This window comes from Pocillopora damicornis, chromosome 10 (assembly GCF_964200805.1).
Source record: "Pocillopora damicornis chromosome 10, jaPocDami1.2, whole genome shotgun sequence".
NCBI lineage: Eukaryota > Metazoa > Cnidaria > Anthozoa > Scleractinia > Pocilloporidae > Pocillopora > Pocillopora damicornis.
In genome coordinates this window covers 7,236,674-7,253,638 of record NC_142679.1, presented here as the reverse complement: position 1 = coordinate 7,253,638, position 16,965 = coordinate 7,236,674, and the positions used below count along the sequence as shown (strand labels likewise).

At 38.9% G+C, this 16,965-nt stretch overlaps 1 protein-coding gene across 1 annotated transcript in view; it reads right to left on the bottom strand.

The window, feature by feature from the left end:
- Positions 1-7: 7 nt before the first annotated feature.
- The window catches only part of LOC113673104 (TNF receptor-associated factor 6), a 23,092-nt gene continuing 6,134 nt past the window's right edge, over positions 8-16,965 (bottom strand). The window contains exons 3-8 of the mRNA XM_089183766.1: positions 16,643-16,750; positions 15,908-16,069; positions 15,529-15,603; positions 14,547-14,624; positions 5,430-5,788; positions 8-2,627 (exon numbers count right to left, since the gene is read on the bottom strand). Of these exons, the coding sequence (XP_089039892.1) occupies positions 2,120-2,627; positions 5,430-5,788; positions 14,547-14,624; positions 15,529-15,603; positions 15,908-16,069; positions 16,643-16,750 (1,290 nt within the window). The 3' untranslated portion in view covers positions 8-2,119. The remainder of the gene's footprint in view (positions 2,628-5,429; positions 5,789-14,546; positions 14,625-15,528; positions 15,604-15,907; positions 16,070-16,642; positions 16,751-16,965) is intronic.

Genomic DNA, 16,965 nt, shown 5'->3' with positions numbered 1-16,965 from the left:
ACTAATGTAGTACGGAAAAACTTTATTGATAGTGATAAACATAGTTGCTCTAATTACACCTAGCTCTGGCAGCTAGTCAAAGGCTGATAAATAGTACTTTATAATAATGACAATGATGACAATAGTACACCATAAACCTGTCATACAACTCGGAATGTAACTGATTAAGATATCTTTTCTAAAGTATATCGAACTTGAAATTGTTAACTTATCAACGTTTTATTCCTTAAGAGTAACCATAAGTGGTCCAGTTCACTTAAACCGTACGAATTCATTTCAATAACTGTGCATCAACAAACTAACAGACCTCAGCAAGGAAAGGACAATTCATCTCAACATTCGCTTTATCGTATTTAGCTTGTTGACCTGAAGATGAAGATCATAAACGGCAGACTTACCGAAGGTATACCTTAACTTAAACTGCCACAAACCTCTCTTCATTCAGGGAGTAGTATTGTTTAAAAGTGCGTTGCTAACAGAGTAATTTTCCAACAAAAGGGTTAACCCAACCAAACTCAACGTGTATGTAAAACGGAACGGAGATTCAAATCAAGTAACTTAACTAAGAAAACCGTAACATTTTATAACAAAATGGCAGAAAGGTACATCTTTCGCCATTCTGAAAAGTTTTCAATGACCTCGTGAGAAAAAATCATATCAATTTAAAATTTCAAAACTACTGATTTCCTTCGTCTATTTAAAATGTTCAAGTGTCTATATAGCTTAAGTTCAGCCGCCTAATGATAAAAGGGCTTTCAAAAATTTTCTTAACCAGCTATAACTAGTATAAATTAACTATGATGTAAATATTAATACCAACAAAAAATTAAAGCTAACATTTTCGTATGTACAAAATTAATGCTATGTGTTTAAAGTATTTTGAAATATTCATTCCTGAGTTCGGCAACCGCCTCACCATTTGATGTTGGTTCGGAGTTATCTTAATATTTCTGTTTCTATTTTTTTGCTGTTACTTTCTTCTTTATCATTATTTTTTTTTTAATAATTTTTAATTTTTTTTCCCTTTTTGTTCCTTTTTTTTCACTACAAGAGCTATTGTGTGCTTTACGCGTAAAAAGTCGCCTAAGACACGGTGGTTGGTTGGTTGGTTGGTTGGTTTGTTTTCTCAGACCCTTTCAAACGTTTACTGATTTTCTGTCAACCCTTTGTTGGAAGAAATGTCAAGGACCTTCCAGGAATTCTAAGCACCTACTTTACTAAGTCAACATTACTGCTCTTAGAAACTTAATTACATTGTCTAAGTGGTCAATTAAAAATTCAACACCAAAAGTGTCTAAATGATTCCTATTAACGTGTTTAAAATCCCTGGAAAAAACCTTCACGTTTTCACAACTGTTGCAACTGCTTTCCGGATATTTTGATATAAGTCGAGGAAATGATGGAGGAGTGATACGAGGCTAGTGGTTTGTGACAGGAAATTAAATTCTAGAGCACACTACACGAAAGATTATTAATTAAGACAAAAAAATATGGGATACTCACAGTAGACACAACTCACCCCGATGAAATCCATTTAAGTTTTTGAATTTCTACTATTAGTGTTCAAACTTATCTACTTTTAATGCGATATATTCCATCGATTTAACCTCAAAATATCCTAATGCAAGCGAATTCCAATGAATGAAATGTCCCAGCTACGCTGTGACAGTGTTGATGTCGAGAAAATTAAGATTTTTTTCTTGTAAATAAACCTGCCGTCAGAACGAGCAAGTCATGTTAGGTAAAGCGCCCTTACAGGACTAACTTCTGACGCAGCTCTGATTGGTTTAAGTGACCCGGCACAAAAGTCCCTGACAGAACCCTTGTCCATAAGGACTAAAGAGCTGTTTTGTTTGACCCTTCCCCGAAGACCAATCCAGAATGGTTAAACCTAATAGGAGCACATGGCTCCTTCTGGCACAGCTCTGCGGATCACTAGAGTACGCACGCTTCCTCATCTCGTCACGGTACAGCACCAAGAGGAAGATGAAAATGTAACTTTTATGTTCTGAGTCTAACAGAACTGGAGATATCATTAAATGTTTCACGTACACTTGAGTGAGAAAAGAGTGACATTCATTGAAATTCCCTTGCATCACTTTTAGACAATACTGCACAGTTAATGAAAAATTTGAATCCGCACCAGCATTGTATTATTCCTGACATACTGCGGCTCACGGATCGACTCAATTGGTGCAAACTCAACATATCCATACCCCTTGTAGTTGCGCGGCGCTGTGGGTCTTTGGAAAGCCAACAGGTTAGGCTTGGCCACCAGGGTCTCACTGATGTGGTGACGGTATTCAGCGCCATCAGACTGATCCAAAATGGACAGAGCAATTCTTCCCGTAAAGGGCCATTCCAGAATGCTGTCATAATCTCCCTGCATCATATGAACAAACAGCGCCACGTGTTTTCCAACACCACTATCCACACCGTTCAGGTTGATCCTCATACACAATTTATAGCCGTAAAGACTGGTGTGGAAGGACGGGCTGTGGATTGCTGTCATCACCCCACTGAGGGCATCTTGGCGGCACTGTCGATAGTTATCGATCTTCCAAATATATGATCCGTTGCACAAACGCCCCTCAACTTCTGACAATTTTGTTTCATATCGGTTGAATCTGATGAAATAACAAGAATTATATATTAACACTAGTATATCGAAATCTCAAAAGAGTCATATCTTGGGGATAATGGGTGGGTAGGGTTGTGGGGACCTTGCAACACTAAGCAGGCTTTGCCTTGCCACGAGCGACAAGAATTTTCCCTTTCTATGGAAAATCTCCAAATGAGGTCTGCCGTATTTACCTTGGGTTAGCCCTATATTAAAAATCCTAATAACCGGGATCGTCTAGTTACTTGGTCACTGTAGCAAGTCCTGAGTTTGATATTTTCCCGTAACGACCTCACTCTTAGTTATCGAGTAGTGACCACCACTTACTGTGCTCTAGCTCTTAGCCAACCAGAGCACGTGATATCAAACACGCGTCACCATATTATAATTTCCCGCGATGGATCACGTAGATAATGGTGGGAAACGTAGACAGCTTCTAACATAGAAAAAAAGTAACCGGTTTTCTCCTTTGAGGAGAAAACCGGTAAGTCACATGACCACGTTTCAACGTGTCTTCTATTAATGAATATACATGGTAGAAGTTTTGGATTTACCGGCTAACATTCTCAGCCATTCGTGAAATTTTTCTAAGGAGACCAAAAAGTACAGCTCAGGGGCGGCGAGAACGACCCCATACCCTTTCGAGTTTCAGGTGAAGACGTCACCATTCGAAATTCTTTGAAAAAGGACTTTTTAAAGATTTTTTATAAAGTCGATCTTCTAGATGCCCACACACCAAAGTAAACGGGTGTAAATCACCAAGTTAAAAAGATAAGCTGCACTAAGAGATCTGTCAAGAATCCTTAACAGATAAATAGCAAATATCTCACCAAAGGTGGTCATTTACGAAGAAGGCGATGACGAAGACTGAAATATCCCGAACATTGCATTCCATGGCATATTACGTTTTCTTTTACCAAAAGGCCCCAAGCTTTTGAACGTGCGTAAAGCTACTCTCTGCATGCAGACTTAAGCTGTTGATACTAGAGAATCTGGATGAGATTTCTGATGCTAAGTTCCAATATAACATGAACAACACTCAAATATTATCCAAAAATACGGAAATCACATGTACTCAAATTGAAAATATCCTCTTGAGGAAATACGTTTTAGCACCCAAGCGTTTTACAATTTCTTAATTGCCCGATTGTTTCATTAGAATTTCGCTCAATTTAAGTTTTCGTTGCTATTGTTGTTACGTTGATTTCTCGCGCACTTAAATTTTTATTATTCTTTTCTGATTGTTACGTTAGTATCTCACATGATTAAAGTTTTCCCTATTGTCTGATTGTATCGTTAGTATCTCGCGTGCTTTGATGTTTCGATGTTGTCCGATTTTTACGATAGTATTTCACATGCTTAAAGTTTTCGTTGTTGTCTGACTGTTATGTTCGTTCCTTGGCACTTAAATTTTTAGTTCCAGTCCGATTGTTACGTTAGTATCTCACGCACTTAAAGTTTTCTCTGTTGTCCGAATGTTACGTTAGTATCTCGTGCACTTCAACTTTTTGTTGTTTTCTAATTGTTAGGTTGGTATCTCGCAGAATTAAGGTTTTAGTTTTTATCCAATTGTTTCGTTCGTATCTTGCGTACTTTAATATTTCGTTGTTGTCCAATTGTTACGCTAGTTTCTCACACGCTTAAAATTTTCGTTGCTGTCCGATTGTTAAGGTGGTATCTCACACGTTTGAATATTTGTTTCTCATCCGATTATTACGTTAGTATTTCCGCGACTTTAGCTTCTTTGTTCCGCTTGTTTCGCAAAAATTTCGCGCAGTTTAAGTTAAAAAATTTTCACCTGCGCCTAAGTTAGACAAACCACATATACACTGAAACACATTCTCAAATTCCTTATATTTTTTATTTCTCTAAGTATGTAGCGAGTATGTCCTTCAATATCTCCCAGATTTCCCTAAGGAACACATCTGACAGACTTGAACTGCTAAATAATCGCACCTGCGCCTTTATCACACAAAGCCTTCTGGTTCGTTGTTACATCAGTAGCGCACGCTTTGTACGTTGTCCTTATTTTTCAGTTATTTAGTTCTTATCTCCCAATATCATTTGACGGTTACTCAAGAACCTTGCGAACTGTCATCGCCTGGCTTGTTGTACTTTTACGAACGTATCTCCTGCACTGTTCTTATTATGGTTTGTTTTATTATTTACAGAAGCATCACGTGCACTTTTTGTTCTTTGGTTTGATCGTATTCACAGTATCACGCATATTTAACGAACTGTTTCATTTGTTCCTGGTTTGTTTGGTCGAGATGAGAATTTAAATTTTTAAGTTACTCGATTTTCACGCGAGGCAAAAATTATACTCGAATGTAAAGCATACCAGCACTTATCCAGTACTAAGATAAAAACGCCCCCTTCCTTTGTTGTTAATGTTGCAAGGTGATCATACTTTCCTTACCCCACGCTTTATTTTCACAGAGCTTGGTGTCGTACGTTTACTGAGTAATACTTCTCCTTATGTCTCTGCCTAACTTTCTACTTGATAACATGCAGATGATACACCATCGATTGTAAACTGGTATTGATTCTGATGACTTATTAAATGAAATAAATAATAATATACATGACTTACCTTAACATGTCTTTGTTATTTTATGAGTCATTAAATGACGATGTAAATCCCTAGTTTCTCTCCTACCTCATGCTTCAAGCAAGATATACTTACAACTGTATACTCGAACTACTTCAACTGATCAATTCGATATACAAATATACAATAAATTTCCTTAGAAACTATAGGAGATTGTGTCTAAGTATTAGTAATAAAAAATTCTGGAGTGACTCATACCTCAGAGTCAACTCTTGGATGGGCCTTTCCTGTCGCATACGAGTCTCCTCCAGCTGCCGCTCCAGATGATGTATTATATTACTCAGCTCAGCTACCTTGTGCCTCAATTCGTCCAGCTCTTCTCGCTGAGTCTGAGTCCTGCTTGACAAATCATGTAGATATCCTTCTTGGCTCGCTTGCTCTCGAGGAAATGCCCCCACCCCACCCCTAGTTCGCCCAGTACCACCCGCAATCCTCTGTCCTTCTGTGTTATCATTGCCAGACCCAGTTGTCATCAACTCACCAAGTTTCTTGGCCATATCCATTGTGTGGGTAGTTATCTCCTCAGCAACATGTTCAATGACTCCTAGCCGCTGACCCTGAAATATTTGAAAATTTCCCTTGGTCAATCACGGAAAACAGGAAATGAGGATTGAAGTAGTTCAAGGGCATTGGTCAAAGTGAGGTTTCGATTAATGAGAAGTGACAAATCGATTATAAATACTCCACAAGACTTCCCGTATATAGTAGAATATCAAATGCAATCAAATGATCATTCGATTGACAGATAAAGGACTAACTAATTGACAGACTGACTTAATGACTGGCCGACTGACTAGCTAACTGACTGACAGACTGGCTAGCTGACCAGAATGAAGGAAGAAAAAACTTTCACATGTAAAGCATACTGGCCGGGAAATATCTCATACTAATTTGACTAACTGCCTACCTGATAGACTGGATAACTGACTGACAGATTAACAGACTGGCTAACTGACTGACTGGCCAACCAGTTGACTGGACAAAAAATTGAAATTGATTGACGGTGTGTGGTTTGTTGTGTGTGTTGGGAGAAGTCCTTGCCTAATAGGGTTGACATTTAAGGAAGCTGGAAAGTGTTTTCCGCCATTAAAAGCAAATATCCTACAACAAAACATTACAAGATTGTTGATCTCGTCATAAGGAAAATTTTCAACACCTGGATTACACTATTGTTAAACAATTTTTAAGGGTGTTCGCGGGGCCTCATCTGTTGTCATGGCAACAGTACAGCAAATGACCCAAAATAACCTCGAGTTATGTGAACAATGTGGCGTAGACAAAATCTGTATCGGACCGGACCGGATCACGGATTGCTCGTTTCGGTTTGGGGATTTTACATGGTTTGGAATTTCATTTTCGGTTTTCGTCAAAAATACAAACGGGTTTTCGCATTTTTTCCCGGTTCGACTTCAATCTGAGCGGCAATTAAGCGCCTCCACTGATCTCGAACAGCTCGACTCAACGCAAATGTTATCGAGAGGAATGCGTGACAAAACAAATGTCGCTAAAATAACTTCTCGTTGGTCGAATATCGTAGGGATCCATGGGAGGTCACGCGTCTCGAATGGCACCCAGGACTTTGACCTTGCAATGCGAAGTACTAAGGTTGATCGGTTTGCGAACTATAGCTTCCAACGTGCCTCACGCACCAGCAACTTGAGAAGCTCAAAGACCTTAAGAAACAACTGTGGATTGTATTGCGTTTTTCTCACCTGACTGATGAAATGATACGTACCTCATTTTAGGTCATTATAGAAATCACCCAAGGTCATTAAAGGTCATTCTAGAAATCACTAAACGTCATTTAATGTCATTTTAAGTCACTCTAGAAATCACTAAAGGTCATTTTAGATCATTCTAGATATCACTCAAGGTCATTTTAGGTCCTTCTGGAAATCACCCAAGGTCATTTTAGGTCATTCTAGAAATCACTCAAGGTCAATTAAGGTCATTCTAGAAATCACTCAAGGTCATTTAGGTCCTTTTTGGTCATTTCAGAAATCACTCAAGGTCATCTTAGGTCATTCAAGAAATCACCCAGGGTCATTTTAGATCATTCTAGAAATCACCCAAGCACATTTTAAGTCATTCTAGAAATCACTCAAGGTCATTTTGGGTCCTTTTAGAAATCACTCAAGGTCATTTAAGATAATTCTAGACACCACACAAGGTCATTTTAGGTCTTGTAAAATTGCGCCAGCGTGTGGCTGCATGATTTTAGGTTCTGTAACTTTTAGCATTCCTAGCGTTTCTTAGCGTTTCTTAGCATTTCTTTTAGTTAGAAGTCATATTGTTCTAAGTCTTAAATATGCTAGTTTACTCCAGAACTCTCTCATTTCACTGCGTAACTGGTACAAGACTTCAAGAAGCTCTCAGCGCCGCTTCATGGATCAGTTGTTCGACCAGTATCGACCGAAGTTTGGGAGAAGCTTGCATTCCATAATTTGCTAGCTAGCACAAGAGGACAGCGAGGCGGAAACCATCTCAGAAACCGAAGGTCCATTGCTATAGTAAATTTTATTGCCAGAAGTGATGGAGCGTCAAACCCAAGTCAGAAAGGATCAAATCGTTCGAACTTATAAACCATTCACATTGACACCTCTAGAGCCATGACCGCGACAACAACAACAAAAGAACATCAGTGCTAAACTTCTAATCTCCCGAAGTCTAAACTTAAAATTGCACATCTTAATGTAAGATCATTGAAAACAAGAAGCCATTTGCTGCAAGTGCGGGGGTTAATGCGGGAGAAAGATTATGACGTCTTCGCTGTTTCAGAGTCCTGGCTCAACTCGACTGTGACGAACGCCGATGTTGAAATTGACGGATATAAATTAACTAGATTGGACCGTCTAGGAAAGAGTGGAGGCGGAGTGTGCGTATATACTCGCTCATCGCTCAAAGTTAAACGGTTAAAGGACATGTCTGAGATTTCGGAGTCAGGATTTCATCAGTTATGGATGCAAATTCAGCTGAAGAAACTGAGGTCTATGTTACTTTGTGTGGCGTATAGACCTGATTATTGTCCTTTACCTTGTTTTGTCAACAACTTTATGGACAAATATACTCAAGCGCTTACCTTTGTAAAAGATATACTTGTTGCTGGTGAATTAGTTTGCGACATGTTGAAACCACGTTCTCCTGAAGCTAATGCCCTCCTTGATTTGTGCAACAGCGTTAATTTAACTCAGTTGATTAAAGAGCCGACACGGGTGACTGAAAATGCGTCAACTCTTATTGATGTGATCATGACCTCCAGTAACAATATAGTAGAAGATAGTGGAGTGGTCGTATCTCACATCAGCGATCACTTTCTAGTGTATACTTCTTTGAAACTCAAGTTGCCTAAGTCTCTATCTAGCTCTGTGAATATACGATCCTACAAGAATTACAATCGTGATAAATTTGTCGAGGATCTCAAACAAGTGTCATGGCATGAGACAGCCCTTGTTGACGACGTGAGTAAAATGCTTGATCACTTCAACACAAATTTTCTCAATGTGCTTGAAAGTCACGCCCCTATTAAAACAGTGAGGATCGGACCCCGTTGCTGCCCTTTTGTCGACACGAAATAAAAGAGCTTATGCGTAGCAGAGATGGCTTATTAAGAAATGCCCGTCGCACTGGTATGCCTTTGGATTGGGAGTTACACCGTGATTTACGTGAAGAAGTGAAGACTAAGTTAAGAGGGGCGGAAAAAGGATACATACAGGAAGAACTAGAGCGCTCTCAGAACACCAGGTCGAAGTGGAAGGTTATTAGAAGTTGTATTCCTCGAAGGGAAACAACTCAGCAAGTATACACAAGAGACTTGAAGGAGGTTGCTGACGAGTTCAATTAATTCTTCACTTCTGTGGGTGCTAGAGCCTCCGAGGCTTCCAAGTCCCTGTTAGACGTCCACAATCTGGCCCCTCTATTGGCCGTTGTTCCAGATAATGAAATCTCAGAAGTGGACAAGTTTTGTTTCCATCCAGTGTCTAGTAGGGAGATTCAGAAGATTGTGATGTCTTTACCATCAAACAAAGCCCCAGATCACGATAAAGTGTCAACGTCTGTACTTAAGGATGCTCTTCTATGTATTCTTCCAATTCTTACAGTTATTGTTAACCGTTCCTTATTGACCTCAGTTTCCCGTCAGCCTGAAAAAAATCTGAGGTCGTTCCATTATTGAAAGAAAGGGACCACGAGATTGTTAATAAAAATCGCCCAGTCTCGCTTTTGCCTGTAGCATCTAAAGTGTGGGAACGAGTAGCTCTGAACCAGCTGGCCACCTACATGAATAACAACAGGCGCCTCACTGAACATCAAAGTGGCAATAAAAAATTACACTCATGCGAAATACTTTACGTTATGACGACAGATAAGGTAATAGAAGCGATGGATTCGAAGAAATTGACCCTTGTGGTCTTACTGGATTTGTCAAAAGCCTTTGACAGTATTGACCACTGCAGACTTCTCTCCAAACTAAAGGCTCTTGGAATTGGTCGTACTGCATTAGAATGGTTTAGAAGTTATCTAACCGGGCGCCAAAAGTACGTCAGGACTGGGTTCTGAGACCTCGAACCTCGGCCCGATCACTCATGGAGTTCCACAAGGCTCGATACTGAGGCCGGCCCTCTTTAACCTATACATAAATGATTTACCAACCATCCCGGAAAGTGGCTCATTGGAATCATTTGTTGACGACTCAAAGCTGTACTTGTCGTTTCCTGTCAAAGATGCTACCGCAGTGGTGCAGCTGATAAACGAGGACCTGGCTAAGATCGCTACGTGGTGCTGTTATAATGATCTCCTCATCGATCCTAATAAGACTAAACTCTTAGTGATGGGAAATCGCCAGATGCTAAGACTCCCCAAAGATTTTCATGTCATTTTACTTGGCAAAGTTACTCCATTCAACTCAGCGAGGGATCTTGGCATAGAAATGGACGCTACGCTAAGCTTTGACGAACATATCACAAACACTGTCTCATCTTGTTTTGAAGTTTTTATATGAAATAATTCATATTTGTACTGCGGTTGTAGATGAAAGTGAAATGTGATCATCGCAGTAAATTTTCCAATTTAAGCAATTGGAAAGAAATTGGAAAATTTACTGCGATGATCACATTTCACTTTCATCTTGTTTTGCTAGCTTATGCCAGATTAACAGAATTAAACATCTTTTTGACTCAAAGTCTTCGGAGAATGTTGTCCACGCTTTGGTATTTAGTCGATTGTTTTATTGTTCTCCTGTATGGTCCAGTACATCAAAGAAGAACGTCTCCAAACTGCAAAGTGTTCAGAATTTTTCTGCAAGAGTTGTCACAGGCTCGAGAAAATTCGAACACATAACACCTGTCCTGAGGGTCTTAAATTGGCTTCCTGTTAGTAGTATGTTGAAATATACTGTTGGCATTCTCACGTTTAAATGTGTTAATAGACTAGCGCCTAGATATCTCTGTTCCCGCTTTGTCACTAGGGCTATTGTACATGATCGAAATACTAGAAATAAGAACAAATTAGATATTCCGGGATACAAATCTGCTGCTGGGCAGCGATCTTTTCCGATCAGTAACTATGTGGAACTCACTGCCGACTGCTATCACTGATTGTAATAACCTAGCAATGTTTAAAAGGAAATTGAGAGATTATCTTTTCCGATTGTATTTTTTAAATAGTTAAATGTATCATTATACGATGATTGTTACATATTCACAAATTAGGACTGAACGGCCTTTTATTGTAGATAATATTCATTTGTAAATTAGGATTGATAGGTAGTTTTCCTATTGTAGACAAAAACCAATGCGTTTGTGTAAATTAGGACAGAAAAGCCTTCTTGGAGTCCTAATGAAGATCTTACTCTTACTCTTATTGAATAAATCACCCAACGTCATTTTAGGTCATTCTAGAAATCATTCAAGGTCATTTTAGGCCATTCTAGAAATCACCCAAGGTCATTTTAGGTCATTCTAGAAATCACTCAAGGTCATTTTAGGCCATTCTAGAAATCACCCAAGGTCATTTTAGGTCATTCTAGAAATCACTCAAGCTCATTTTAGGTCATTTAAGATCATTCTAGAAATCACGCAAGGTCATTTTAGGTCATTCTAGAAATCACCCAAGGTAATTTCAGATCATTCTTGAAATCACTCAAAGTCATTTTAGATCATTTTCCAAATCACTTGAGGTCACTTTAGGTCATTCTAGAAATCCCCCAAGGTCATTAGAGGTCATTCTAGAAATCAACCAAGGTCATTTTAGGTCCTTTTTGGTCATTTGGAAATCACTAAAGGTCATTTAATGTCATTTAAAGTCACTCTAGAAATCACTCAAGGTCATTTTAGGTCATTTTAAGACATTCTAGAAATCATTCAAGGTCATTTTAGGACATTTTAGAAATAATTCAAGGTCGTTTTTGGTTGTTAGGACATTTAAAGTCATTCTAGGTCATACCTTGTTTTAGTACCTAACTTCAGAACATGCATTAAGGCCTATTTACACGGTACGACTTTGTCGCATGCGACAAGCTTACGTCAGGCCTACGACATGACTTAGGACAATTTACACGCGCACGACATTTTCACCTACGACATGCCAAAATCGCGTGCAATTCCACTCGTTTCGGCCGCGGTCATTGTTTCAATAATTTGCAAGAGAAGGAAAAGAACCTCTTCCTCGCTCCACAGTGATATCATATTCTCTATTTCCTCCGCCATTTTGACGCAGGAAAATTTCACCTTCCTCCCCTACTCAGTAGAAATTTGTCACAAAATACGTCATTTTCTATCAATTTCGGCTACGATTGTCGCAGCGTTTAAAAACATGTTTTAAAATCCTACGACATTTTTCGTGACGTGCACGACAGTCGTAAGCGAGTGGTAGGTTTAATTTACACGATACAATTCGTGCCGTAGGCCTGTCGTAAGCTTGTCGCATGCGACAAAGTCGTACCGTGTAAATAGGCCTTTGTGAAGAAAATCTCTTCTCAGAATAACCCCTTACACCTTCTCATCTATTGACAGGGAGGAGAATTCTGTCCAGCCCTCGCGAATGTGCAAAACTGATGTCCAACTCCTCACCAGAAGGCAGCGTTATTTATCTAGATTGCTCATTCAATTTTGGAACCGTTGGAAAAGTGAGTACGTGGTGGATCTAAGGGAGCACCACAGGCCTGCTAATGAAGGTGCCTGCGTCGCACAATCAGTTGCACCAGGTGATATTGTCACCGTGATGGAAGAGGGGAAGTCGAATCGTAGTACTTGGAAACTCGGAAAGACTGAGGAGGTGCATCCTGGAAACGATGGTTTCGTTCGAGGAGCTACTGTGGAAGTTGCTTCGAGCAATGGCAAACGAAAACGCCTGAGACGACCCTTACAAAAATTGTTTCCGCAAGAAGATCGAGAAGTTGGGGGTATGGAACAAGTTCCAGAGGTAAATACTTTGCAAAGGCAGAGGAGGAGTGCCGTTACCTCAGGAGAAGTTAGAAGACGAGAAGTCGATCAGTTTCTTCAAGAACAAGAGGACTCCTTTTAAAGGAATTGATCGAGGGGTGGAAGATGTAGAAAATCTCTTCATTTTTCTAACTATTAAGTTACAATTTTTCTCTTCCTCTCTCCCCTTAGTATTCTTTTTGCATTCACGCGCGGTGCACGTGATTTCACAAATTGGTCAATCACGTTAAAGAACTCTAACCTTGAAAAACTGACGTGGACATTTTTCGCGTACTTTTAGTTTGTTTTCGCGGAGTTTTAGTTGTTTTTGAGCTTTCGTTCGCGTAAATTTGTTACTCCTTGGTTTGGAATTTAAGAAGTTTCGGAGTTTTTATTTTAGTTAAATGTTGTGGTTCATTTAATAAGTTTAATATATATTTTCTGCGGAGTTTGGACCCTAGTCTCTTTTTTCGAATATGGATTTTTTACACATTACTGACTGGCGTAAAATCTTACGCCAGTAAAATCTTGAACCAGCCGCGTTGGATCTCAGCATGAACCGTCATGATTAGTTCGAGTTTTTAACAGTCTCGCCAGTTTGGCTACATTTTTCATCATCCCTGTTTTGTTGTTCTGTTTTGTTTTTGAACACGAAACTGTATATACTACACGAGTGTTAGCGGTGTTTGATATTTATTACCGTAAGCTTGCAATTTAACTGAGTGTGCAAAACCTTGAAAATTCGGACTGTCCATTTTGTTTACTCTTTGAGGATTTTCGTCTCTGCTCTGCTATTTGTTGTTTTCGGAAATTGTAACAGTTATGATTTATTGGTAACGGGACTTTGTGTCGTCCAATTCTGTCTGTAATCATACTCATGATCAACAAATCAGACTTCCGCTTCGCGGTCATCCGATTTTGTTAATCAGTCATATGACTACAGACCGAATTGGACTCCCCTCGGTCCTATTAGCATTATTAATTACAGGAGTAGAATCTTACAGTATGTATGTTAATTTGTTTTCGTTTTGTTTTGTTTTATTTGTTTCTGTTTTTTTTTTTTTTTGGGGGGGGGGGGAAGGGGGAAAACTAGGTAATTTTCCCTAGATGAACATATAATAACTTAGTTGTCAATAACATGTATGTCACACTTTGACCATCGCATCCTATATCTCACCATGGAGATCTCATTCCAATGTCCAATATGATCGCAATCGAAGTTTCGAATACGCATTGACATGCATTTAGGTATCCAGAAATTACCGGGATCAAGCTATTTAAGATTTTACGCTAGTGACTGACGGGGCAATTTCATTTAGTCAGTAATGAATATCCTGTAAAATTTTACGCAAGTAACTAACGGCGTAATTTCATTCAGTCGATGATGTATGTACTTCAAGATTTTACGCCCGTAACTAACGGCGTAATTTCTTCCAGTCGGTAGTATATATACTTTAAGATTTACGCCAGTAACTAATGGCGTAATTTCTTCCAGTCGATGATGTTTATACTATAAGATTATACGCTGTTAACTAACGGCCGACTTCGTTGTTTTTCACTTACACCACGCAATTTCGCGGGAGTATCGCGTGTGGGATACATTTATTTGGATCCTCTCTCCCCCGTATAACAACCCCTTTCGAACTTCCTTAAATTCAGTGAAGTGCAAAATCTAAAGTAATCCTATTTAAGTGTCAGTGTACAGTAAAAAAAGGGATATTCCCTACATACAGTTTCAATTTCATTCAATTCAATTCAATTCATATTCTTAATGTTAAAAAAAGGAAGACAAAATTTGGCCTCAAGTTCAAGCCCTCTAAAAATGGGTATTACAACAGGTTTCAAGGTACTCGAGAAAGAGACGCAGAAAGTGTTATCAAAACAGTTTTTACTCACATACCTCAAATGGACACCCCACGATGTAGAAAGGACATTTCAATTCCACTGCAGGACATTCTTTGTCCAAATGTTCTTGCAACTACAGAACACAAATTCTTATGATATAGATGCATTTCTACTTTAATTTGCAAAGACATGACCACTGTCCTTTATAATTGACTGTCAGGTTCATGCCTTGCCAGAGCTCTGCTAGAGGGTGAATACTTTGTGTTTGGAGAGAGTTTGAGAGCCCAAAGCCGCAGGTTTGCAAACATCTGACTGCAAAGTTTTGGCGCAAAGGTGGCATCACCCACTAAAAATGTGGGGGGCTTAATATCAAGGCAAGCACCCTGACATAGCCTTGGGACTACCCTACAAGAGGTTGGGTTGTTAACAGCAGGGATGGGGAGGGTAGGTTTTGAATCCCTCAGTCCATTGGTCTTTGCTTTTCAGTCAAAAGGGGCTTCTTGGGCGCTTGTCATGCTGTTTTGCCCCATTTCAAAAGGCTTAATGCTAAGACTCATTAGCTGAAGGTTAGCTAGGTGTCAAAACCATCACTTACAAGAGGGGGAGGGTTCTATTAATATTGCAAACACCTGATGGCAAGATATTTCACTTGAATGAAATATACTGTATCTCTCTATCCTTCCCATGAGGTGTACAAAAAGGCAGTACAGGAAGAGTAAATAACTTTGCTGACGAAAGATGGTCTACTTAGCTGTCTTTAGATCTTTAAAATAAAATGACACAAGGAACAGGGTTAGGGTAAAAAGGATGGAGTTACAAGATAGGAAGAGAGAGAAGGCAGAGGGATGTAGAAAAGATATGGCTTTTGATTAAAAGAGGTCACTATACCCACAACTGAACATTAAGAAAAAGTAGTGCTGATACATAACAAGTGGTTAAATGAGTGAAATGCAAAAGACTAGAGTTACATTGTTTACAACAAATGAGCCTAGAAAAATGAAGTAGAGAGTTAAATCATCTTTCATGTTTCTACTTGCCTTTTCTCTTGCAATGTTTTCTTTCTTGCAGCTATCACACTTCACAGGGAATTTTGGACAGTTCCCATAATGGTCCTAAAAGGGAAATATTTTAGGGACCAACTCAACAAAGTGCCTCAATGTTGTTACAATAACACACAATTTTCAGAATCTTCAACCTCAGTTACATGTTAGCTTTCTTCCAAAACATTCTAGACATTTTAGTCAATCTCTATTTTTTTCTCTGTACTCAGGTGACTAATGAAGTCTTCTCTCACCAAAAAAAAAAAAAAAATTGGAAAACATCTTTATCAATGCTACATGTAAGACCCACCACACTTTATTCTAGATCTTAGAGTATGAGGGGCAAGGCCACCCTCACCTGTTAATCAGGACAAACCTCTAATTCATTCCACTTTATGTCTTTTTTGCAGTGTTTACAAGGTATTGTTCTGTTTGGACATTCCTTCGCCAGATGTTCTTTAATTTCCTTCCTCTGCATCTCTCTTCCACACTCTTTGGGGCACTTCACATCCACAAAATCACATTTATTCAGATGTTCCTAGAATTCAAAATGAGAATTAATGCATGTGGTTCCTAAAGAATCTGTTGTGCTTTGTTAATGGGCAACAAATATTATTAATAAAGAACCATAACATAAAGCTGCTCTGAAGGAGAGAGTTCACCCTTCAGCCCCTAAGAGTGATTAGCATCTAATTTCTCCTTATTGTATCACCCCTGAATCAAACATGAAAGTCATGCGAATAGAGGAGATGATCACTGACTAGAGCAACTCTTGATCTTGATTGGTAAACAAATTCTTCTTAGCAGCCTCTTTGTAAATGTATGGAGAACAGTATGGAGAATATGCATACTGATGTTAGGGTGTAAAGGGCTAAGTCTTGCTACTAGCATACGATGATTATTTATCTTAATACAATGTACTTCACATAGAAGTTCATCCTTTCTTATCCATCATGATAAAACAGTCTTATCTACTAAATTACATCTTAAACATCAACTTAAATTTTTAGGGTAACTTCCCAAACACAGTTGATGAAAACAAGCCTTGTTGAGTGATAATTAATAATAGGGTTCATTATCACAAGAATTTGTGCTCATACAGTCCTAATACCTCTAACTTGCCCAGCTTTCCCTTCCAAGTACAGCCGTACTGCTTTTTCATACGACAGAGGACATCTTGATCCAACATTTCCCGCTTTGCAAAGTTGTCTGGATAAAGCTGAACATAAAATAATTTGAATTCATTATGCATTGCCCTGTGGGCATAGAAAACATTTCTAAAATGGTTTACAGGAATTAGCAAAATCATCTTTCACTTTAACACACACACACCTCTGTGCTGAGTATTTATTTACAGCATTTTGTTGTGATTCTTGACTCATAAAAATTCTCTCATCATTTTGAATCAAATATTTAGTGTGTTTCAATTAACAG